This window comes from Callospermophilus lateralis, chromosome 4, assembly GCF_048772815.1.
Source record: "Callospermophilus lateralis isolate mCalLat2 chromosome 4, mCalLat2.hap1, whole genome shotgun sequence".
NCBI lineage: Eukaryota > Metazoa > Chordata > Mammalia > Rodentia > Sciuridae > Callospermophilus > Callospermophilus lateralis.
Window position 1 is genome coordinate 64,310,045 of NC_135308.1, and position 24,941 is coordinate 64,334,985.

General features: G+C 44.5%; 1 protein-coding gene across 1 annotated transcript; it reads left to right on the top strand.

The window, feature by feature from the left end:
- The first annotated feature begins 5,309 nt into the window (after positions 1-5,309).
- Hdhd5 (haloacid dehalogenase like hydrolase domain containing 5) lies at positions 5,310-24,941 on the top strand. The gene is made up of 8 exons (XM_076852532.1): positions 5,310-5,465; positions 14,897-15,100; positions 16,419-16,531; positions 18,032-18,125; positions 19,585-19,618; positions 21,300-21,474; positions 23,619-23,807; positions 23,989-24,941. Exons 1-8 carry the CDS (start codon positions 5,349-5,351, stop codon positions 24,320-24,322), a joined length of 1,260 nt encoding a protein of 419 aa, XP_076708647.1. The 5' UTR covers positions 5,310-5,348; the 3' UTR covers positions 24,323-24,941.

Below are 24,941 nucleotides of genomic sequence, written 5' to 3' on the forward strand. Positions count from 1 at the left end.
AAGATGTGGACTAAACCTTTAACACATGGGTCTTTGGGGAACACTTAAGATCCAGACCACAATAGGGGTCACTCTGAGTCAGAGCATAGGGAAGAGTACCTATGAGATTAGGTCATTCTCCCTCTGCTCTGCCCAACCATGAAGATGGCCTCTGGAGAACCATCAGATTTACCTGGGGCCAACTCAACTCCCTGCCCTGTTCTCCTGTGGGGACATGGCAGCCTGCAAGGGGTCCCATGTCTGTGTGGTAGTCCTACTCCCAATATAGGAGGAAATTCATAGGATGGGCTATAATGGTTGCTCTCAGAGGCTCCCTGGAACCAGCAGTCCCCTCCCAGGGCCATAGGAAGAAAGGGGTAAAGGCTAAACTGGGAGGATCAGTATCCCTCATGTTCCTTTAGACTCCGCAGGAGATGCTGTGGTCACAGCCATATTGGAAGATCTTGGCTCTGCCCTGACCTGCAAGTGCCCTGCAGCCTGGGGAAAGTCTGGGAATTTACAATGTCTAGGAGGGGTAGGTGGCTGGGGTCTAGAGGAATAACCACCATGTGTTGAATAGGGAGGTCAAGAACCTAACCTGGGGGGTTCATTTGGAAGTCACATGCTTTCACAAAGCCTACAATTCTGTATTCTGGGGTTTTCTTCCTCTTCCTCCCTTGAGTTTTAAATTTTTTCTTGATCAGTTTTCCCTTGCCTTTTCCTTTTCTCTCTTCCTTTTCAGACTTCCCTTCTTGCACCCATTCCTCTCCTTTCTTTTCTTTTTGTTGTTGTTGTTGTTTTATTTGTACTGGGGATTGAGCTCAGGGGCACTTACCCACTGAGCCACATCCCCAGCCCTATTTTCTTTAGAGACAGGGTCTCACTGAGTTAGTGATTCAATAGGTTGTTGAGGCTGGCTTTGAATTTGGGATCATCCTGCCTCAGCCTCCTGAGCCATAAGGATTTCAGGCATGGGCCACCTACAAATAATGCTGTTCTTTCCTTTTTATTGCCCTTTTTTCCTCCTTAGAAATCAAACTGTATTCAATAAAGACACACGAGAGAGAGAGTAACCTTGAGCCTGCCACAGATAGGGAAGCAAGCCTGGCTGGAGAAACACTACCTGAACCTGGCCAGTCTCTCTGCAGGAGCCCAGTGAGGGTCTCTGACCTTTATGCTGTGCTAGCACTTCATGCATCTTGGGCCAGCTGGCCTCTCTCAGGCTTCAGTTCTCTGGAGAAGTTGGTAAGGGGATCCGGGAGAGGACAGACAAATGAAGGTAACAAGGGTGGCAAAGGTAAGAAGAGTTGGACAGGTTTGGGGACAAGGGGAATATGAGCACAGGGCTGCTAGAATAGCTCTCTGAGGGGAACACATCAGGGTGACCCTGAGCTCTTGATTTTCTTCTACAGATGGGTGGGAGGATCTGAAAGTCATCCTTGCACCCTCTGCTGGGGGCAAGTAGTGTCGGAGTCAAGGGAGATGGGCTCAGTAACACAGCACTTTGCTGGGCAAAGGTAGCACATGACTATCATTCCAGCAACTGAGAGATTGAGGCTGGAGGATTGAAAGTTTGAGACCAGCCTGGACAGCTAGGTGAGACCCTGTCTCAAAATGAAAAAAAGAAAGAAAGAAAGAAAATAAAAAGAGATGTAACTCAGTGGGACAGTGGGGGTGGTGTCACATGCCTGTAATCCCAGCTAGTCAGGAGGCAGAGGCAGAAGGATCACAAGTTGAGGCCAGCCTGGCAAGTCAGGGAGATCCTTTCACAAAATAGACTAAAATAGAACAAAATAAAATAAATAACTAAGAATGTAGCTCAGTGGTAGAGTCCTTGCCTAACATGTATGAATCTCTGAGGGGTCCCCAGCACTGCAAAAATAAATAAATAATGCCCATTGCTCTCCTGCTTCAAACTAAATCCACTGAAGAATTGAATAACACATGCAGAATAGATGCGGGGGGGGGGGGAGTGGGAATGTCAGCCTCATTACTACTTTTTTTTTTTTTTTTTGCAGCACTGGGGGTGGAACTTGGGGCCTCCTGCATGCCAGGTAAGTGCTTTATCATTAAACTACACCACCCTGAGGGCTGGGACTGTGGCCTAGCAGTAGAGCACTTGCCTCGCATGTGCAAGACCCTAGGTTCGATCCTCAGCACCATATAAAAATAAATAAGTGAAATAAAGGTGTGTCCAACTACAACTAAAAAAAAAAAAAAATACTATACCACCTGGCCTTCATCTTCATTACTGCTAAAGGCTTATTGGAGTGTTGGAGAACCTAGCATTTAGGAGACAAAATGGGCATTGCTAATGCTATCACTGCATTACACTTAACCTGTGGTCATTGGCACAGGTGTAACCCCAGCCTTCCTGGCAGATCACCCAGGTGACAATGGGCTGGCTCTCTGGAGAGAAGACTAAGCCACATTTGCTGTGTTCTTTCTTTGAAGCTCACCTGTCAGGTTCTTCATGTTTCCTCTTCCCTGATGGAGAGAGGCCAGGAGCACTATGAACAGAGAGAGGTTCCTTATTCAGGGAAACACAGGGGTAGGGAATGAGTATTTCTCCCCTAAAGAGATGATCTCCACCCCTTCTCAGAATTCTCCCTCAGCAGGACTGAGTGGGACCTGGGGCAAGTTGTGTGTATGAGAGAATATGTGAGCAAGAGAGAGATAGGGAGGGAGACATCCCTGCAAACCCTTTACTGACTCTGACCAGGCCAAGTCCACCAACTTCCCTGTTACCTATTCTCCACTCTCCTATAATCACAGCATCTCTGCTATTCCTGTAGTAGGAACCCATGATTGTTCTGACCTTGGCCTAGAGTGAGTTCCTGCCCTTTGACAGCTCTGAGTCCTGAACAAGTTCTTTGAGTGGTAATCTTATGTGACCACCAACAGTGACTCTTTGTATCCATGTCTGCTCCCTGTTCAGCCTCTTGAACCCCTGGGGCCACCTTACCACTCTTCTAGCCTTTCTGTAATACACACACACACACACACACACACACACACATGCATAGATAGTAAAATATATATACTATATAGTAAAATATATATATATATATACACACACACACATGAATGTATATATACAAATATAGTAAAGTGGGATATGTGACTTGAGTTTTATAGATAACAGAAATTAAGATTGGAATAAAGAACCTGTGATTGCCTGGCTTATGACTACCAGGTGACCTACAAGTATTCAGTGAACTGCCATTGATGAAAGAGGTGTGGCCTGCAAATTTATTGTTATTCAATAAATTCTGACATCATGGAAAGACATGTTTGGTATACATTAATGACATAATATGCTCATGAGCGTGACAGAGCAAAATAGGAGCCAGGTACTTAATAAGTTTGTGGAGATGCAATATCATGCGTATAGTGTTCTCTCCTGATTTGTTTATGTCAGTGTAACATATCTTTCTTTCTTATGTAAGCCAATATCTTTGAAGGTTTGCAGTTTGCAAGTTTGAATCCAGATTCAAAAACTTAGCAAGACACTGTCTCAAAATAAAAAAACAAAAGGGCTAGGATGTAATTTCGTGATAGAATGCTCCTGGGTTCCTGAGTTCCTTCCTCAATACTAGGGGGAAAAAAAGTGATCAAGTTTGATCAAGTTGCAAAGCTGCACAGTGGTACATGTCCATAATACTCAGAAGACTGAGGCAGAGGATTGCAAGTTTGAGGCCAGCCAGCCTCAGCAATTTAGCAAGATCCCCCATCTCATGTGTACATGTTTTAAAAAGGAAGATCCTTTTCTTTTTAAGTATTGGGGATTGAACCCAGGGCCTTACACAAGCATCCCTAACCCCAGGGAAGCTTTACCAGTAAGCTACCCCTTTGCAACAGGGTGCAACAGTTGCCAAGGTTGGCTTCAAACTTGCAGTCTTTCTGCCTTAGTGTCCCCAGTCATTACAGCTGTGTGCTACCATGATAGGCCATATTAAATTTTTTGTTTGTGTTTTCGTTGTGCATCAAATACAGGGCCTTATACATGCAAGGCAAGTGTTTACCTCTGAGTTATATCTCCAGCTTGTGACATACTTTAAACGTAGCACCCCAAGACCCTTCCAATTAATAATTCCATTTCTAAGTAGTTCAACTGCAGGAAAAGAAGTTAAGAACATTCAACTCTTGGAAAGCTATGTCCTGTGGCAGGACCAATATGTTGGAATATTGTGGGTTTGGCTAATGTGAGTCAGTCTTCCAGATCCTGATCAACTGTGTTTGCACTGAGTTAGATTTTGCCCTTCAAAGCTGAGGACCAAAGCATATTGCTAATTTCTTGGTTATCCGAGTTTCGGTCCATTCCCTGATCCTTTACTCCTTATTTGTAGACTAACTCATTCTTAGCATGACTATTCCAGGGTCAAAGGGTCTGGAAGGCCACATTCTATAAAATTTCAACTAGTGGGAAAGGAGACTACTTTCTTGCAGCAGGATCCTCCCCTCCCCTCCCCCCTGCCCATCATTGCCCGACTAAGTTCTGGAAGTACTCAACTTCCTCTTGGCTCTCAAATGACCAAAGTCCATTATTTCCTTATTTGGAGCTTAAGTGGTGAAGCACTCCTGGTCTGCAGCTGTGCTCAAAAGGTATTTGCTGAAAGTAGTTATCTGACTTCTTTCCCTCCCTGTTTGCCCTTGCTGAGGATTGGGTGCCTGCTAGGCCAGCACTCTATTATGGAGCTACAGCCCCAGCTCAAGGGGCAGTTCTTTTCCACCTTGTGTTCTACTCGGATCTCAACCGTTCTACAAAGTATGAGCTGTGGGCGATTATTCACTTACACTGTAAGCTGGGTGTTAGCTTACTGCTTGCAGGAAGTAGAACTTAAAATATTTACTGAAAAAAATGAAAAATTTGGCATCGGACCTTCATTCTTTGGCTGGGGTTCAGAGGACTTGAACCCTAAAAGGTCTGCATGCCTAACCTCACGTTGAAATCAAGGTTAAGTTCCCTCTTCCTAACGCTGTCCGCCCCGCCCTGCGGCGAGCGTCACCCAGGTTTCAGGACGCGGGGACAGGCACGTCCCAGAGACTCAGTAGTTATCAGAGGCAGTACAGGTGTCTGCCCACCACGGCCGTGCCCACCGTGCCCCCGACTGCAGGCCCCAAGTCTTTTGTCTACGAGGTGACAGGCTATTGCTCCTCTTCCCCTCTCAGCTGCCACAGGGTCAGTGAGGCGACTGCGGGGCGCGCCCTCCGGTGCTCCTGGGGTCAGCCTCGGTGCGCTCGGAGCTCGGACATCGCGGACATCGGACTACAACTCCCGAGAGGCCTCGCGCCGGAGGCCGCTGCAGGGCTGCACCGCGGCGGCGGAGCGGGCTGCACAGGCAGCACGTGCACACGGCGGGCGGCCGATGGCTGCGCTCGGCGGGGTGGCGGCGCTCCGCGCGGCGCTCGGGCTCTGCGGACGGGTGGCGCGCGCGGCTTCAGGGCTCTCACCCCGGAGGGGTTATGCCCTAGGCCCCGCTGAGGTGAGAAGGCCGGGTTCCGTGCGCGGGGCGAGAGGCGGGAGGGCGGGCCCTGCGGCCACCCGGTGACCTCCTGGGAAAAGGCCTTGGTGAGACAGCTGGGCTCCAGTGCACTTCCATCTTCCCTGAGGCCCGGGGCCCCGGCGCGCCGTGTCCTCTGCCTCACAGGCAATCTGCACCGCCTTCGGCCTCGAGGAGAAGTTACTGCAAGCAGAGATCCACCAAAACAAGCCCCAGACCTTGGGATGGCTTCTTGGCCCCTTGATGCCGCAGCTCCTCCCAGCCCCGGGTTTCTTGGCAGTTTCTGAAGTCTTATTTTCCTCCGTCTGGGAATGATTCCTGCTCTTCCTCTTTGATTTTCACAATGAGAACGTTTGGGGTGTGGTTTTAAAGCAGATTTCAAAGAGATTTGGGCTCTTGCGGCGGATGCCCTTTTGAGTCACACCTACAGTGCACAGCGCAGAAGTGACTGGCGGATTGGTGCAGCTTTTTTGCTTTGATCCCATTCGTTGTGGGCTTTGCTTGTAGGGAGCAACTGTTACGTGCAGAGTTAAGGGAAGGTGAGCGAGATCATAGATGATGAGTGCGAGCAAGAGAACTGGGATAGGTAGAGTCCATGATTTGTTCCAGGTTCTCTAGAGGTATGTGCATTTCTCAACAACTTGGAGGAAGGTGTGCTGCTGGTGTTAGTGAGGAAGCCTGAGATTGGAGCTAAGTGTTTATGTACCTTTTCCAAGGTCAGAAGCTGGTAGGCTATGCTAAGAAGTTTAAACTAGGTTTGTTAATTACATAATGCTCACCTATTTTACTTTTTTTTTTTTTTTGATACCGGAGAATGAATCCAGGGGCCCTTTTACCACTGATCCACCTTCCTAGACCTTTTAAAAAATTTTAAAAAATTCTGAGACAGGATCTCACTAAATTGCTTAGGGCCCTTCTGAGTTGCTGAGGCTGGCCTCAAACGTTGATCCTCCTGTCTCAGCCTCCTGGATCACTGGGATTATAGGCATGTGCCATCATGCCCAACACTTTTGCCTTTTCTTTAGAGCAGAATCATATGTCTTCTACATATGATTACATACACAGTTTCTGTATGTAATAAGATAATGTCCCACATTTACACAGTGTAGTCACAGTAATCCTTTTATTTTATCTTTTTTTTTTTTTTTTAAATTTTTATTTTTTTGGTACTGGGGATTGAGCCCAGGGGCATTTTACTGCTGAGGTACATCCCCAGCCCTTTTTATTTTTTATATTGAGGCAGGATTTCACTAAATTGCCTAGGACCTAGCTAAATTGTCGAGGCTGGCCTCAAACTTATGATCTTACTGCCTCAGCCTCCTGAGTTGCTAGAAATTTAGGTGTGAACCGCTATTCCCAGCACCATTTTATGTTTTAAAATCATTTAAAACACATAGGGCTTGGGATGTACTGTAGCACATTTGCCTAGTGTGGGCAAAGACCTGGGTTTGATCTCCATCACTACAAAAAACAAAACAAAATCCCCCAAACACATAGTGCTTACTTTTTTGCCAGGCATCATTCTAAGTACCTAACAATTATTAAATTCATATAATCTTTGTAACAACTCTGTAAGGTAAGCTATTGTTATTCCCATTTTACAGATGGAGAAACTGAGACACAGAGAGGTTAAGCAACTTGCCCAAGGGCACACAGCTGGTAAGTGGCAGTATCTGAAAAATCAGGTAGTCTGGTGCTAGAGTCCAAGCTCTTAACAATGTTACCATTGTTATTTTACTTGGCCAAGGTCACAGAGCTAGAAGTGGCCAAGCTAGAAGTATGGAATGTGTTGATAAAAGGACTTTGTAAATCATAATGATAAAAATATAAGGAAATCTTCCCATATTCATAGTTATTATATTGGCTCTAGCATCTTTGCAGGTGTTGAGATATCTCCAAGTGACTTTGTTGGTAAAAGTAAACAAAGGGAAGAAAGGGATGTAGCATAGCATAGAGTTTATGAGTATTAGCTTTAGAATCAATCCTGCTGGGCAGTGTAGTGATGCACACTTGTATCCCAGTGACTCTGGGAGATTGAGGCAGGAGAATCCTAAGTTCAAGGCCAGCCTCAGCCATTTGGTGAGATCCTGCCTTAAAAATAGGTAAATTAATTAATTAAAAAGAGCTGGTGATGTAATTCATTGATTGAGTACCCCTAGGTTCAATCCCCATACTGGGGTTGTGGGGTGGGGAAGGAATCCTGCCTGCACTGTTTATTAGCTATTTAGCTTAAGGCAAATTACTTGGTTTTCTAAGTATCAGCTGGAGGTGTCAGTAAGTATCTATGTAATGGGAATAGTACTTACCTTGCAGTGGTTTGTTTTTTTGTTGTTGTTGGTTTTTTTTTTTTGTTTGTTTGTTTGTTTTGTTTTGTTTGAGAATAAATAAGATCTAAATGGAGTAGTTGCCTAGTGACTGGCATAGTGACCTTCCAGTTGTGGAAGTAGTTGTAGTAGTAAGGATTGTTATTACCCTTGAACCATACCAAACCAATATAAGTCAGAAATAAAACCGCAGAAGAGTATCTTATGGTCCTTTCACTTCAAATTAATGTTAAGTATCACACTTCTTTTTTTAAAATTTTTTTTTAGTTGTTGAAGGATCTTTATTTTATTTGCTTATTTATATGAGGTGCTGGGAATCGAACAGTGCCTCACACGTACAAGGCAAGCGTTCTACCGCCGAGCTACAGCTCCAGCCCCAGTATCACACATCTTATCACCACAAAAATGAACTTCAGTTAGAGAATCTGGCCTAATACTTAAGACTAGTTTAAAAAAGATCAAGTGATACAGAAGAAAAATCAGAATACAGAGATAGGAGAGGATAGAAGAAAAAGTCTATCCCTTTCTCCTCTCTCTCTTTATTTTTTGGCGGCACTGGGGATTGAACCCAGGGGTGCTCTACCACTGAGCTACATCTCAACATCTCAACCCCAGCTTTTTTTTTTTTTCATTCAGGATCTTGCTAATTTGCCAAGACTGACCTCAAATTTGCAGTCCTTCTACCTCAGTTTCCTGAATGGCTGGGATTATAGGCCTGCCCCACTATGTCTGAGAGTCACTAACTCTTCCCCCTAGAAGGGATAGGGTGATCAGGAAGAACCTGATGGGAGAGGTCTGTCTTAGTTCTCTCTAGTCTTTTGTCCTTTGGGTCATTCAACATGCAGTCAACCTTCCTTGGGTACCTTCTGGGGTATAAGCATTATATCCATGGGTGGTAGAAGGGCAGACCAGATCCCCTCTTTGTTCAGACCCATGTAGTGATTCTCTTTGAGAACGATAAGAAAAGTAATTGTAGTAGTAAGGATTTCCATTGTCTGAAAAGAACAATGGTTCCTTTTCCCAGAAAAAGAATGCACATAGAGTTTTAAGGGGGGTTTACCTTGAAATCTACTCACTGGCCCCAAGTTAGGATCCCATTCTGGTGAAATTTGTTAGATTCAGGGAGCCTGAGGGCTATTGGGTGTGTGAATATATACTGAGTATACAGAAGAACTGAAATGCATAGCTGGGGGCTGGCAGGAGATAAGGGAAGCAGCATTTTCTGGACAAAGAGAAACCTCCTTGAACCCCTTGCATGCTTTGAGGTGCTACCCTTGATCAGTGCACAGAGTCCTGATTTAGCTGCTACTTCATTTTGAAGTGGAATCCTGAATCCACACTTGTGAACTGGGTGGTCCTTGTCTCATTCTTGCTGAAGAGTTTTTTTTTTTTTTTTTTTTTTTTTTTTAATGCTGGGGATTGATCTCAGGGACTCGCACATAGTAGGCTCTACTACCTGAGCTTCATCCCCGGCCCTGAAATTGTTTTTTATTCGTCTAGTCAGATTCTTCAGTGACTGAATATTAAGCACCCTATATACCCTAAGCACATTTTGCTAGGTAATGCCATTTGGAGATAATGACACTTCCTTAAAGTGATGGTACACATAGTTGGGCATGGTGGTGCATGTCTGTAGTCCCAGCAACTCAGGAGGCTGAGGGAGGAGGATCATGAGTTCAAGGCCAGCTCTAGAAATGTAGCAAGACCCTGTCTCAAACTTTAAAAAAAAAAAAAAAAAAATTTAAAGGGCTGGGGTTGTAGCTCAGTGGTAAATAGGCCCTGGGTTTAGTCCCCAGTACCCGTCCCACATCTGTCTCCCATCCCCCCAAAAAGTGATGGTACAGTGAATGAATAAAACTGCCATTGTTGTGTGTCTGGTTTGGTGTCTCCCACTGTAAGTCTCCTGGGCTGGAGCACAAATAAGATCAGTCTTTGAGACTTTGGGTACTGTTTAGGCATTTGTTGCATGGCACGAGGAGCTTCATTTCTCTCTGGCAGCTGTTTTCTGTGTCACAGGTGCCATTAATTTGAGTTATTACCTCCTGTTTTTTAGTGTCCCTGCCTCCAGCTTGGTGTTGGAGCTGTCTTTGTCCAAGTCTGGGAGGTTCTTCTTGTGCTAGCGTAGAGGAGCTAAAGGCGGCTCCTCTAGGGGTCAGCCGCTCAGTGGGAGCGGGACAGGATCCTTGCTTTGCAGTTACTCTTCTTCCTATTTTACTTGACCCAGAAATGTGTCCTTAGACCTTCTTGACCTCAAATCCTCTTGATTTTCCTCTCACCCTGCCTGCTGCTCCTCAGTCTTTTTTCTGGCAGCATTTACATGGTCTGTCTTTTAATGACATTGTTCTTCCTAGTTTCCTGAGAGCAGAGGCTGTCCCCATTTGCATCTCCAGGACATTCTTTCCAGTGCTGATATATTCACACCTGTCCCACAAGTCCAGAGTAGAAGTATCTTTTGTTTTCTTCCAACTTCCCTGTTTCTCCTTGATTTCAATGAGAGATCAGCATCAGCAGATTAGTATCCATTCTTCCAGATTCTTAATGTGCCCCCCACCCCCACCCCTGCCAAAAAAAGGCATTGGGGTTCCTGCGCTCCTCCCTGTGGCCCTGATCTGAATGGCTAACAAGTGGCTGCTCTAAGTCCTATGCAGGATCTGCCTGTTCTTTCCATTTAAAGCCGCCATCTGTCTTAGATTGCAGTTGATCCCGACTGGCCTCCACCTGCTGCATTCCCTCTAGTCCATTCAACCCGTTTTCTCTGCATCCAAAATTTTTCTACAACATAGATCTGATGACGTCACTTTCCTGTTTTAGAGTTCTTAAATTGGCCTAGGAGACCTGTGATGGCCAATCCTTCCAGCTCCTATTGGTTAGGTACCCCTGGAGCAGGCGCTCCATTTTTTGGTACAGGGGATTGAACCCAGGGTACTTAATCACTGAGCCACATCCCCAGCCCATTTTTAATATTTTATTTAGAGATGGGGCCTTGCTAAGTTACTGAGGCTGGATTTGAACCTGTGATCCTCCTGCCTCAGCCTCTTGAGCTACTGGGTTTAAAGGCGTGCTCCATTGTGCTTGGCATGGTGCAGGCTCCTTTAACCTAACACATTCCCTCGTCTCTCTCTTTTTTTTTTTGTACTAGTGATTGAACCCAGGAGTACTTAACCACTGAGCCACATCCCCACCCCTTTTTTGTATTTTACTTAGAGAGACAGGGTCTTACTATGTTGCTTAGGGCCTTGCTAAATTGCTGAGGCTGGCTTTGAATTTGTGATCCTCCTGCTTCAGCCTCCTGAGCCACTGGGATTACAGGCATGCACCACCATGCCTGGCTCCCCTCATCTATTTAGTTGTAGTTGGGCACAGTATTTTATTTATTTATATCTGGTGCTGAGGATCGAACCCAGGGCCTCACACATGCTAGGCAAGTACCCTACAACTGAGCCACAACCCCAGCCCCTCCCCTCAATCTCTTTTTTTTTTTTTTTAAGTAATTTTATTTTATTTTTTTGAGAATTTAATATTTACTTTTTAGTTCTTGGTGGACACAACATCTTTATTTGTATGTGGTGCTGAGGATAGAACCCCGGCGCATGCATGCCAGGTGCTTGAGCCACATCCCCAGCCCCCTCTCCTCATCTCTTAAAGTAACATTCAGGATTGACTGTTCTGTGGTTCCTTGTCTCAGCATTTTATCCACGGAACTGTAGGTAGGGACCTTGTCTATGCTCCTCTCTTGCATATCTAGTCTGGTGTCCATGGGGCTTGGAGTTCAGGCTCTAGGAGAGTTTTGTTATGTGCATGCATTTATTTAACTCTCTCATTACCTACTTCAGTATTACCATCTAAGAAACTACCTGTGTTTAATTCTTATTTACTCAGAACTTAAAGCTTATTTGCATTTGCAAAATGCTGCAGTTTTTAAAAAATATTTATTTTTTAGTTATATATAGACACAATATCTTTATTTTTTTTTTTATGTGGTGCTGAGGATCGAACCTGGCGTCTCACGCATGGTAGGCGAGTGCTCTACCTTTGATCCACAACCCCAGCTCTAAAATGCTGCAGTTTTATTGGTTTGTTTTCTAGACTCATTTGTTCTGTCACTCCAGCTGGGAAATATGGGACTAGAAGACTAGATATCTGTGTTTTTAGTTGCTTTTCACAGACTGAGTCCTGGATACAGAGTAGATGCATGCAGTAAGAATGGCATGACCTAGCTGACACCAACAAAAGAAAAGTAGCAGATAGGTTAGACTTTTTTGACAATTGAAAACATCCATGTGTTAGTAGGCATTTTATAAAATAAGAAATGGAATGCATTTTCAAAAAAGAAAATATTCAACTTCATGAGTTCAGAAAATGCAGATGGAGATGAGGAACTATTTTTTTTTAATATTTAGAATAAAAAATGTCATCATTAACTGATACACGTGAAAATCAATATTGTAAGGATGAAGTGTGTTGTCAGTGGTCATGTAAGTTGATACATGTTTTTGGAGAACAGTTTTGTCAGTAGGTGTTACATAATTGCAGTGTTTGTACTCTTCAATTTATTACTCGGGCTTTAAAGATTTACCCTATTTAGGCGCAAAGCACATGCCTGTGATCCCAGCAACTCTGGAGGCTGAGGCAGGGGAATCATAGGTTCAAAGCTAGTTTCAGCAAGTAGTGAGACCATTAGCAACTTAGTGAGATCCTGTCTGAAAAATAAATGAAGCTGGGGTTAAGTGACCTTGGGTTTAATTCCTGGTACCAAAAAAAAAAAAAAAAAAAAAAAAAAAAGAATGTACCCTAAAAAGGGCTTGGGCTTGGGTGTAGCTTAGTGGTAGAGTACTTGCCTGTTGTGAGCAAGGCCTTGGATTCCATCCCCAGCACCGGGGGGAAAATGATTGGTGGGGGGTGGATATAATCTTAATGGGTTATTCACTCAGATGTTATGTAGCTAGAAATGATATCTAGAAAGTAGAGTTAAGTGTACTGATATGGAAAGATAGCTAAGAGATACCAGCTTAAAAAAGGCAAGATGAGCAGGATATGGTGGCACACACCTGTAATGCCTTGCCAATTTAGTGAGACCCTGTCTCAAAATAAAATGGAAAAAGGGGAGCTGGGCATGGTGGTGTACCCCTGGAATCTCAGTGACTCAGGAGGGTGAGGCAGAGGAAAAAAAGAAAGAAAAGTAGGATGGAAAACAAAGTGCAGTGTGATTTCATTTGTGTCTAGGCATGCATGGGTATATGTAGCTAACATATAAAAGATGTATGTGCTATGTATCCATAGATGGTCTCTGAAAGATACACAAGAGAGGGAAGAGAACCAGATAGAAGAAGGAGACAAGAAACTTTTACAGCATTTCTGGGTTGTCTGTATCCATTGAGTTGTTTCATTTGTTTAACTTTGTATGTGATAAAAAATTTCTGATAAAATAAAATTTTAAATGATGCTTATGAAGGCTGTTATAACTAGTAAAAATATTTATAATATATTAAGCAAAAAAGAACAAAATGCAAAATTACACATATAATTGCATATAATTGCAATTTATGTCTCTAGCTATAGGACAAACAATAAGTAAGGGACAAGCTGGGCATGGTGATGTATGCCTATAATCCCAGCGACTCGAGGTTGAGGCAGAAGGATAGCAAATTGAAAGCCACTCTCAGCAATGAGGAGGTGCTAAGCAACTCAGTGAGACTCTGTTTCTAAATAAAATACAAAATAGGGCTGGGGATGTGACTTAGTGGTTGAGTGCCCCTGAGGTCAATCCCCAGTACCAAAAAAAAAAAAAAAAAAAAAAAAAAAGGAAAGAAAGAAAGAAAAAGAAAAAGACAAAAAAAAGAAAAAAGACAGGGATATGGTGTTTTGTTTTATTTTTTGTGATACTGGGATTTAACCAAGGGCTGCTTTACCACTGACCTATGCCCCCCCAGACATTTTTTTTTTTTAAAATTTTCATTTTATTTTGACACAGGGTCTTGCTGAGTTGCCAAGGCTGGCCCTGCACTTGAAATCTTGCCTCAGTTGCTCAGCCACTGCTCCCTGCAGAAATGTATGAATTGGTTACGTTATAGTGCTAGAATTATATTTGCTTTGAATTCCTCTATTTTCTAATTTAAAAGTTGTTTTATATTAATTATGCAGAAATTTTTTTTTTCAATATTGGAGATAGAACCTAGGAAGACTCCACTGAGCTACATTCCCAGCCATTGTATTCTGTTATTTGTTTTACTTAGGTAGGTAAATATATTAGATCTTGGTGATTTAACCCAGGGGCAATTTACCACTGAGCTGCATCTCCAGCCCCCTCCCTTTTTTTTTTTTAAGTTTTATTTTTTTAGTTGTAGTTGGGCACAATACCTTTATTTTATTTATCCATTTTCATGTGGCACTGAGGATGGAACCCAGGGCCTTGCACATACTAAGCGAGCGCTCTACTGCTCTACCCAGCCCCTCCAGCCCTTTTTTAATTTTTTATTTTGAGATGATTTATTTTTATTTTATTTTGAGTTGATTAGGGCCTCCCAAAATTGCTGAGGTTGACCTTGAGCTTGAGATCCTGTGTCTCAGCTTCCTGGGCCACTGAAATTATAGGCATGTACTACTGCACCTGGCTCTTTTTATTTTTTTATTTTGAAAGTAGTCTTGCTAAGTTATCCAAACTAGTCTTGAACGGAGATCCTCCTGCTTCAACCTCCAGTGCTGCTGGGATTACAAAAATCCCAGCAAAAAAAGTAATTTTTGCTGCAAAAAAGTAATTTTAATTAAATATTTATGTACTTAAAAAAAGCTACACACACACAAAAAGGAATAAGTGTTTGTTATAATTGATTTTAGCTAATCAGAAATCCCATGCCTGGCATAGGTCAGTTGTAGAGTGCTTGTTTAACATGCCCAAGGCTCTGGGTTTGAAATATAGTGCTAGGAGAAAAAAAATCCTTTTTTTTTTCTTTTCTTTGCGATGTAGTTGTTCAAAGGCTCTGACTGACCTGGGATGACATTGAGCCTCTCTGTAAGGGTTGTTTCTTTTTCCTTCCTCCCCTTCTGCTTCTTGACTCCTGTGGTGGTAATTCTCCTTTCTTTTCTCTGCAGAGCCCACCCACTTTTGGGTTCCTGTTGGACATCGATGGAGTGCTGGTGCGGGGTCATAGAGTGATCCCTGCTGCTCTAGAAGCGTTCCGCAGGCTGGTGAACTCCCAGGGGCAGCTGCGGGTGCCTGTGGTTTTTGTCACGAATGCTGGGAACATCTTACAACATAGCAAAGCCCAGGAGCTGTCTGCCCTGCTGGGGTGCAAGGTAAAGCAGCAGCAGCCAAGGCGTGGAAGCCAAGGACCGTGTTCCTAATGGTCCTGATGGGTTCCTAATGGAACCCCACTCTGGCACTATCTCCCTTTCCCTGGGTTGGGGTACAGTGTCAATAAACCTAGTTTATGGTCATTTGGGTCAGTGGAAATCTTTCAATCCTATGGGAAAATAACTTGACGTTTATGCCTTGCCTCATGAGTAAAGACTCATTAGCTCCTTTACATACATACACACCACATATATGGTGAATGAGCACCAAAATCTTACCTTTGTAGTTGGCAGTTTTAGTTTATCCTCTTTGTATCCAACTTTCCCCTCTTTGGTGCATCAGAGTTCTCTTACAGTTTTAGCTGCTAGAAGGCAAGGATCACATTTGTCTAAAAGTCTACATGCCAGGAGGGAGTGCGTAGTAACAGCCCTTGTTTTTCAGAAATAAGAGGTGGACTGCATGAGCACTTGCCTCCAAAAGTAGTCTGTCTTTACTCACTAGTGATTCCATGCTCCATCCTGTCATGGACACAATCTTGTGTGTTGAGGATGAATTTAGGGGCTGGGGTGTCGCTTAGTGATAGCTACTTGCCTAGCAAGTGTGAGGCCCTGGGTTCAAGACCCAGCATTGAATAAAATATGGTGGCGGTGGTGGTGGTGATGGTGAATTTAGTTTTTGGAAGGCATCCTTTGGAATCAAGGCACTAACAAAAGTGGCTGATTGGTTGGGTGATACAACTTGAAATTGAACACAGAGGTAAAGGAATAAAACTGGTTCCCTATTGTGGTTTTCAGAGAGGGTTTCAAAAGTGTTCTTAATAAAGGCTGCAGTAAAGGTTAGAGTTTAAATATTAAAAAGCCAAGTCTTGGGATGGGGGCATGACTCAGTGGTAGAATGCTTGCCTAGCATGTACAGGACCCTGGGTTCAATCCTCCACACAAAGTCTTTTAGTAGAACCAAAAACAAAAAGTCAAAGTCTAGGGTAGATTTCTGTGATAGTAACAAAGAGCATCTGAGCAAACCTGTGGTTTCCTAGAGTGGGATTGTGAAATCTAAAGGGTTGATAGGGAGTAGAGCCCAACAGAATTGGTGAGTAGTCAGACCTCACATTTGATGACTTTTTTGTTGTATCTGGTGTATCAGAAGCCAAATTAGGCTGTTTGGGTAAGTGTTAGAAGTATCAGGTGCCAAACAGGGCTTTTCCACCTTTCATTTCCTGTACAATTTTTTCCTTCCCAGGTAAAAGAATCTGCTACCTATGTCTCCATTATTTTCCCTCAACTATATGTCTTCCTCTGCTCTCCTTTCCTGTCCCTACAGGTGGATCCAGACCAAGTTATTCTTTCTCACAGCCCCATGAAGCTCTTCTCCCAGTACCATGACAAGCGGATGCTAGTGTCTGGGCAGGGACCTGTGATGGAGAATGCCCAAGCGTATCCTTTTGCTCTAATTGGAGAGGGGTATGCCTCCTTCAGCCAAGTGGGAACGATAGTGAGGAGTGCTGGGTTCAGGATGCCAGGGTACATAGGCAGTATGGTAGCCTCTCAGGGAGTGAGAACAAGTTCTATGTATGGTCAGTCTTCATGACTGGCAGTTCTTGAAAGGCAGTCTACATAATCAGAATCTTCTGCAAAGTTCAAACTACATAGTCCTGGGCCTTGAGTATGTTCGGTAAATGCTATACCACTGAGTTACATCCCTAGCCCAGGAATAGGTACTTTAAAAAACCAAATAGCTCTCTGGGTTATTCTATAACTAGGTTGGGAAGCATGGCCTGGCTCTCTTCCTTGGGTACTCAGCCAGAAGAGGATGTGGTTACTGTTCTCAAGCAGCTGCTTCATTTATTCTGGGTCTTCTGGGTATCACGCTGCGCTATGTGCTCTAGAGGGAAAAGGGGACCAAGGCAAAGAAAGTGGGATTGTGACTTAATCAAAGGGTTTGTACTTGAGGCAAGAATAACACACCCATGAACAGCAAAGGAATAATTTAGATGGCATATGATGTGTTGGAAGTGTAGCTCAGTGGTGGAGCACTTGCCTAGCTTGTGTAAGGCCTTACCTTTGAATTCCAGCATGACACACACACACACACACACACACACACACACACACACACAAGTTGGCATATGATTGAAGGCTGCAAAGAGTGGTTTGGGTTTTTAGGTGTCCCAGGCATCAAAGGGAAGGGACTGTCCCTGCAGCTGGAATGACAATGACCATGGCTTCATGGAGCATTAGGGTTTTGCCCAGGAGGTAGTTAGGGTTTCCCAGCTATGATAGGTAAGAGGTTACAATGGAATGGGGTGAGGAAGAAGAGGGAACAGGAAGAGGGGACCTGGGGTAGGAAACCTTGGGAGCAAACTCAGGGTGGAGGGGGAGTTAGTGAGGGCAGTATTGCTGATGGGATAACCTGATGAAGTTGTCATTTGGGGGAAATTGATTTCAAGAGTCACTTGAAACCATGTCTAGTTAAGACTAAGTTGGAACTAAGAATGGGAAGATGGAGGCAGGTCTTGAAGTAGATAATGCTGGAGCTGACTTAGCTTATCTAAGACTATGTCTGGCTCCCTAGACCTCTGTATCTCCTCTGAATGTAGCATTTCTGGCAGCACTGTTCCTGCAGCGCTGTTTGTGTGGGCTCTGAGTATGTGTAAGCTCCTTGAGGACAAAGATTTATATGCCTTTCACCTGCGGTGTGACCTGGCACCTGGAATGTGCCAGTGGCTGTTGAGCAATTGCCCTGGTATTGCTCACCTCCAACCACTTTGCCAGTATCCTCAAAGCCTGCCAGCTGGCACCTGCAGCATTTATGACAAGAATCCCTGTGTGGTGTGATCAAGACTGGATCTGGGTTCTGCTCACTTGTGATCTGATGCATTCTGAAAGGCATCTTCCCTAGAACTGTCCAGCTTTGCTTTCCTGATCTTGCTCCAGACTGGGCTTCCAGAATGTTGTTACTGTGGATGAGCTGCGGATGGCCTTCCCAGTTCTGGACATGGTGGATCTTGAGCGGCGGCCGAAGACCACGGTAATAAGGAATACAGGTTGGGTCATTTCACCCTCTGTAACACTCCTAGAGTCTCAATGTTCAGTTCCATCCTGTTCCCTGTGTTGGCTCCTCTCACTGACCTCACTGCCTTCCTGCTGAGAACTGCAGTTTGTTCCTGCTTCTGCACTATGGCCTCCTTGGAGGTAGCATCTGGCTTCCTTAAAGTTCCCTGGAGAGATGAGAGTGGCCCAGGGAAGCAGAAGGAGCCAAGCTCTGATCTTTCTGCATTGTTTGTAATTACCTGGGATCCCCATTCCTAGCCTTAGCATCTCCTCCGCCAATAGTTTCGTATTTACTAGCAGGCTTTCCCAGTGTTGCTTGGGAGAATCATTAACCTCTGTTAAATCACTCAACTGCTATTCCGTTATCCTGAAACATGGTACAGAGTTGCCTTTGTGAGGAGCAGATTGCTCATGAAAGAAACACTGGCAATCCTGCTTATCCAGCCATGTGCCTTTGGGTTTGTCTCATATTCAAACACTGGCTTGATTTCTTTCTTTCTTCTTTTCACTCTCCACTCCTGCAGTGCTGGGGATTGAACCCAGGGCCATGTGCATGCTAGGCAAGTACTTTACTCCTGAGCCCATAATTTCCTGTCTCTTATGATCCAGGCTTCTCACTGATCCTCTCCAATATGGCTGCCTGTCTCTTGAGGTGCCCCTTGACCCACTTTCTCATGTGAACTTTATATATATATCATATAATTTATGTCTGAAGTCACACCATTCTCAAAATTAGATGAAATTCATTTAAAAGCAGTTTTATTTATTTATATTTATTTATTTTTAAGTCTTTCTTCCAGAGTTTTCTAACTGTAGACACTTCCTCCCCTTGGAGAGTTTTCTCCTTGAACCAAGCAAATTCTGTGGAGAACCAGAATGTAGAGTGAGGACTGATCTCAGAGTAGCTTAGAGCCTGAGTCCCACAGAAGGGAAGTCACTCACTCCTGGTCACATAGCTCTTTGGTGGCAGAGCAATGGTCTCTGGAAGGAATGGACTCCAAGAGCTTGGTAAAGTGAAAGATCCTGCCTCCCAAACTGACATCAAGACAGTGGTCTGCCATGACCTGAAGGCTCCTTTTTCTCCATGGGCTGCCTTTGTCTTTAGCTACCTGGTTCCAGAGTGTCTTGCCTGGCCCCTGTCTTGCTTCCTATCCTAGCTGGGGAAAGATGGCTGACCACCCCTCCTCCTCACCGACTTCATTTGTGGTATTCTTCAGCCTGTGCTGGGACCAACCTGGTCGTCATCTTTTCTCCTTTTTCTGCGAATCTTCTTCCTCAGTCCTGTGCCGCTTTTCCTTGGCTTGGGCTGTACTGTGGGAAGGCCTCTGATCTGTGTGCAATGTGTCATTCCTCTCACCCACCCCTGAAGACTGGTGTGTGATTCTCCAGGAGTGGCAAGTGACTGTTGGTTGATGGGCCTCTTTGTCTCTTGACAGCCCCTTCTGAGGAATGACTTCCCGGCCATTGAAGGTAAAAGAGGTCCTCCTCCCAAGTGGGTGTGGGGTCTTTTTCTTTCTCCTGTCAGGACCTCAGGCTATTTTACTGTGACTGTTTACTTTCAGCCTGCTGTAGACAGGAAGGCATTGGGCAACAGGGCACCCGGGTTCTGGTCCTGGATCTGCCATTCTGTACCTCTGAGACTTCTGTTAATTTTTCCTTCCTCATGCCACTCACTTTATGCTGAAAAATTGTATGCTTAGAGAGTGTTAGAGTGCAAAGGCACCCAGAGGCAATCTGGTCTGCTGTTTCTCAGTTCTTCCATTGTATGGGAAAAATATTGGAACATTCCCTTTGGAATCCTGAAATAGAAATCACAGATAACTTAACTGTCATATACATATATTAAATATTAGTTAAGTTTATTATAAAGCCCTAAATGTAATAGGGGAAAATAAAAGGAAAACATTTTAGTAACAAGATTGTAATGCATTTCAATATTAATATTATTATCCAAGAAGTAAAATGCTTGCACTAAACATAGAGTCACGTGAGTGTTCTAGCTACAGATGCAGACTGATGTAAGAGTATTGATAGGTGTGAAATATATAGGTGTGTGTCATTGGGGCAGCATTGACATTGGTGATTTTCCAAAGTAGAGAATAGCTCTTGATAAAGTTGTATTTTTACACGATAATTATATTTTTGGAAATAGCAGTATTTATTAAAACAGTACGAAAATACTTTATGATTATTTGTAAAATGGAATTGGCTCTTTTACCTGTGAACAAGTTGTTCACTTCCATGAATATCAGGTGGGACATTTGGATGCTATTAGGACTCTACTCCTGAGCCCATGATTTATTAGGACATGGAACAATTTAATTGTGTAGGACTATCCTCATCTGCTAAGTATGTCATTGTGACAAAATATATGCCCCAATTTTATTTTCCTGAACCCAGGGCTTCACATATGCTAGGCAAGCACTCTACCACTGAGCCACATCCCTAGCACCCATATCCTTCAATGTCTAAAACACCTCCCTCGGGAAGGTACTGCCCCTTTGAGAATCACTGGTCTTGAAGCTCCTAGCAGCACATTTACAAAGTGCTTGTTTTGGCCTGTGCTGGGTTAGGTGTTGACTATATTTCATTTTTATCCTAATAACAGCACTAAAGGTAGGTGTTGCTATTCTGTAACTGAGGAAACTAAGGCTTAGAGAAAGTAAGTAACTGCCATAGTCCTATGGGCAAATTTGCAGAGTCAGGTTCGAGTTCAGGGCTCTGTTAGTCCAGTCCCCTGCTCTTGGCCATTAGGTTGTTTTGCCTGCTGGGTGTCAGATAGAAGGGAAAGCTGAGGGAGGGAAAGCTCCCTGCAGAGTGCACTTGGGGTACGATGTACTTGAGACTTATTGCTTTTATAAAAACCTCTTCTGTAAAGTACCAGTGGACACCAGTTAGAGAATGTTAGAGTGCAGAGGCTCCTTTCTGGGTCCTGGGCTTTGTTCACCAAGGGTGAATGGGTAAGTGGCTTGGTCAGGTCTGGTTCAGAGAACTCTGCCCTTGCCCATGTCTGTGCACTGAGGTGAAGAGCTTTGAGTGGGTGGCACCAGCTGGCCTCTGTTGCCTCCTGAAGGCTGCCTGCCTACCTGCCCACCACAAAGGGCAGATTGAGTACCCTACTCTCCTCACCCCTGTGCTTTTGCTCTTTAAGGGGTGCTCCTTCTCGGAGAGCCAATCCGCTGGGAGACAAGCCTGCAGCTGATCATGGATGTCCTCCTCAGCAATGGGAACCCTGGGACTGGACTGGCAACAGCCCCCTATCCCCATCTCCCTGTCTTGGCCAGCAACATGGATCTTCTTTGGATGGCTGAAGCCAAGATGCCCAGGTGAGGACTGAGGGCTCCCAGTCTTGGCCCTGGCAGCCCACTGCTAGCTGCTGCCTGAGCAGTCCTGTGGGCACTTTGCCACCCACCATCCTGATGCTCTGGGTGGTCAGAACCCGCCTAGTCAGGCCCTGTAGTTGCTATAGTAACTTGGCCTTTGGGAGGACATTCAAGGATCACTTCACATGTTAAATATTAAACTAAAAGTGCAGATTACTGGGCATGATGGTGTACTGAAATGATTTTGAACATATTCTCCTGCTCTCATAATCTTTTTTTCCCTATTTTTTTATTGGTGCATTATAGTTGTACATAATGATGGGATTTGTTGTTACATTTTTGTATATGTACACAATAGAACAATATAATCTGGTTTCCTTGTCTAGGGGACAAGGACCAATTTTTGAGGTATTATTTGTGCAAATTATTCAACTGTTCTTCCTTCCTTACCTCTGCCCAATAGCATTGGTTCTTTCACTTCTTTGTTTGCTTTTACCCTTGAGATGTAGGGGCAGGGAAGCCAGAGTTCTTCTGATGGTCACAGAGACCAGACAATCGAGACAAAGTGGATAAGGTACATGGGTATTGAGGAAGCCCACGCTCCCTGCTCAGCCGTGATGACCTTAATATGTGCTCTGTCCTTTTCTGAGGCTGACAGGTGGCCCTTTTTCTGACCCACAAAGTGCTTGACTACAAAAACAGTTGATGCTGCTGTGCGCTGTTTGGCTGCTCTTATCTGCAAGGCCAGTCTGCCATTCACTCCCAGTGGTTGGTCAACAGGGATGGTCAGAGCCCCAGACTGCCTCAATTCCATGACTTATAGCCCCAAAGAGACAGGGATGTATGGTGTAATCTGTAATTTGAGGTTTGGTATTGTCTCTAAAATGTTATTCCTAGGGTTTGGGTGTGCTGACACTAGTTTGAGCTAGGGGTTGGTTATGTAGTTGTGAACTCAGTAACAAGGGGCAAATTTCAGTTTATGAATCAAATTCAAGATTAATTTTTCATTCAAATTATCCAGAGATGCAATAAAATTTTCACTCAATGGTTTACAAATTAAAAATAGAATTCCTTATATAAATACGTGACACTGAAATGTAATTAATGTGTAACATGGTATCAGTTAGGATTTTGTTTTAGATGAAAACCCAAAACATATCTTAAACAAGATAGAACTTTTTTTTTTTTTTTTCCCCTCCTCACATGAAATAAGTCATGCAGTTCAGGACCTGCATCCTGTCAGTGACCTTCTGTCTCCCTACTGTGCCGTCCTAAGTCCTTCACTATATAATCCAAAGTGGCTGCCCAAATACCAGCCATCATATTAGCATTCCAAGCAGCAGGGAGGAGTAGAGGAGGAAGAGAAGAACAACACCCCCCTCTTCAATCTTAAGGATACTTAAGTTTAGCTTGGCACTTTTGTTTAAATGAACTGTTTAATGCTATTTTAGCTTTATGGCTACATCTAGCTGCAAGGGAGGCAGGGGGTTTACTTTTTATACCTAGTGGCAATACGCTTAGCTGAAAATTAATACCAAGAGAAAAGGGTCTGCCCAAATCTAAAGCACACTTTATCTAAAGCACACTTTATTTATTTTTGGGTACTGGGGATTGAACCCAGGGATGCTTAACCACTGAGCCACATCCCCAGCCCCCATTTTTTTCCAAATAGTTTAAATCTTGAGACAAGGTCTCACTAAGTTGCTTAGGGCCTCATTAACTTGCTTGCTGACAGTGACCTTGAACTTGTGATCCTCCTGTCTCAGCCTCTCAAGTTGCTGGGATTAAAGGCATGCACCACCACATCTGGCTGAAGCAGACTTTAAACTTAGGTTTCTGGAGTCAGACTGTCTGGCTTGTAATTTTAGCTCTGTCACCACGAGCACCTTCTCTCTTGTTGGGCCTCAGTTTCCTCATGGGTAAAATGAGGATAATAGTATCTAGCCCATAGGGTATTTTCGAGTGTTAAATGTGAGATGATGTCCCCAGTGCTAGAATGCTCAATTAATGTTCGCTCCTGCTAGAAATATTTTAACTTTTCTCTATCACCCTCAGGGCCCTGGAGTAAAAGGTTGGTATAGTGGGTACTGCATAAGGCCTGGCAGGTGGCCTGGAAGACTGAGCTGCTGAACCTTCTTCTTGGACAGGTTTGGCCATGGTACCTTTCTACTTTGCCTGGAAACCATCTACCAGAAAGTGACAGGCAAGGAACTGAGGTACGAGGGTCTGATGGGCAAGCCCAGCATCCTCACTTACCAGTATGCGGAAGACCTGATCAGGCAGCAGGCGGAGAGGCGGGGCTGGGCTGCCCCCATCCAGAAGCTCTATGCTGTAGGGTAAGCTCCACATCGCCGCCTCATCCCTTTCACAATTTTCCCTCCCCTTTTTCTCTGCTCTGGTCGCCCTTGTTTCCCTGTATCTGAGTCACACTTGTACCCACAAAGTTGTTGTCCACCTTGAGACACTGAACTTGGGTTTTCTCCTCTTTTCCTTTTCCGGTTTGGCTGCCCCTGCCAGAGATAACCCTATGTCTGATGTCTACGGTGCCAACTTGTTCCACCAGTACCTACAGATGGAGAAGCGTGGCAGGGCAGAGGAACTAGTGGCTGGTGGCCTGTGGAAGCAGCGACCCTCAGCAACCCAGAGCTGTGCCTCCATCCTGGTGTGCACTGGAGTGTACAGTCCCCAGAACCCAGGGTCCATGGGGCCCGCCCACGGAGGAGTGGAGCCTCCATTCCACGGGCACCGGGACTTCAACTTCAGTCCGGGGCTCATGGAGGCATCTCATGTTGTTAACGATGTGAATGAGGCTGTGCAGCTGGTTTTCCACCAGGAAGGCTGGACTTTGTAGTGATGGGTGTTCATCAGAGGCAAGGGGGAGGGAGGGAGGGAGCTTGGGCCACAGGTGAATCCTGTTCGCTGGGTTCTGGTCAGGTCACTGGGTGTCAAGTCATGGCCTGGCTCTCTTGCCACTTTGCCTGCTGCCCCAGTGCTGGGATGTAACTGGTCAAGAGCCATGGTATACTGGGGGTGCAGTCAGTGTGCATGAGTCCTGGGTTCCATCTCAAGCACTACAAAAACAAAACAATAACAATGAAAAGAAGACAGTGACTTATTTTTCCTGCTGAGCAGTAGCCACAGAAATGTACCAGGGGAGCATTTTATGTGGAACCATTGAGATTTCTGAGCCCAATTCCCACATTGCCTCTCCTGGCAATCTGACCTCTGACTGCTTCTTTTACCTCTGTGCCTCACTTTCCTCCTCCTTTTAGTAGGGACTTCTGAAAAATAGGGAGGCAGTGGGAATAATGTGGAAGTTTCTGCAGAGCCTTCGCTCTCACTGAAGGAACCACTGTGTTTCAGCAAGGTGTGTGACTAACACATTCTAGTTTTGACTGTGTTTTTTTTGTTTTATTTGTTTTGACTATATTTTGGTTTATTGCCCAGAGACTTTGGGGCTTTTTTTTTTT

Bases quoted from the DNA above. Each gene is read 5' to 3' on its own strand.
- Hdhd5 (XM_076852532.1), top strand. From the start codon at position 5,349: ATGGCTGCGCTCGGCGGGGTGGCGGCGCTCCGCGCGGCGCTCGGGCTC. The intron at 5,466-14,896 runs GTGAGAAGGCCG...TTTTCTCTGCAG, and splicing joins ATGCCCTAGGCCCCGCTGAG to AGCCCACCCACTTTTGGGTT. The intron at 23,808-23,988 runs GTAAGCTCCACA...TGCCCCTGCCAG, and splicing joins CAGAAGCTCTATGCTGTAGG to AGATAACCCTATGTCTGATG.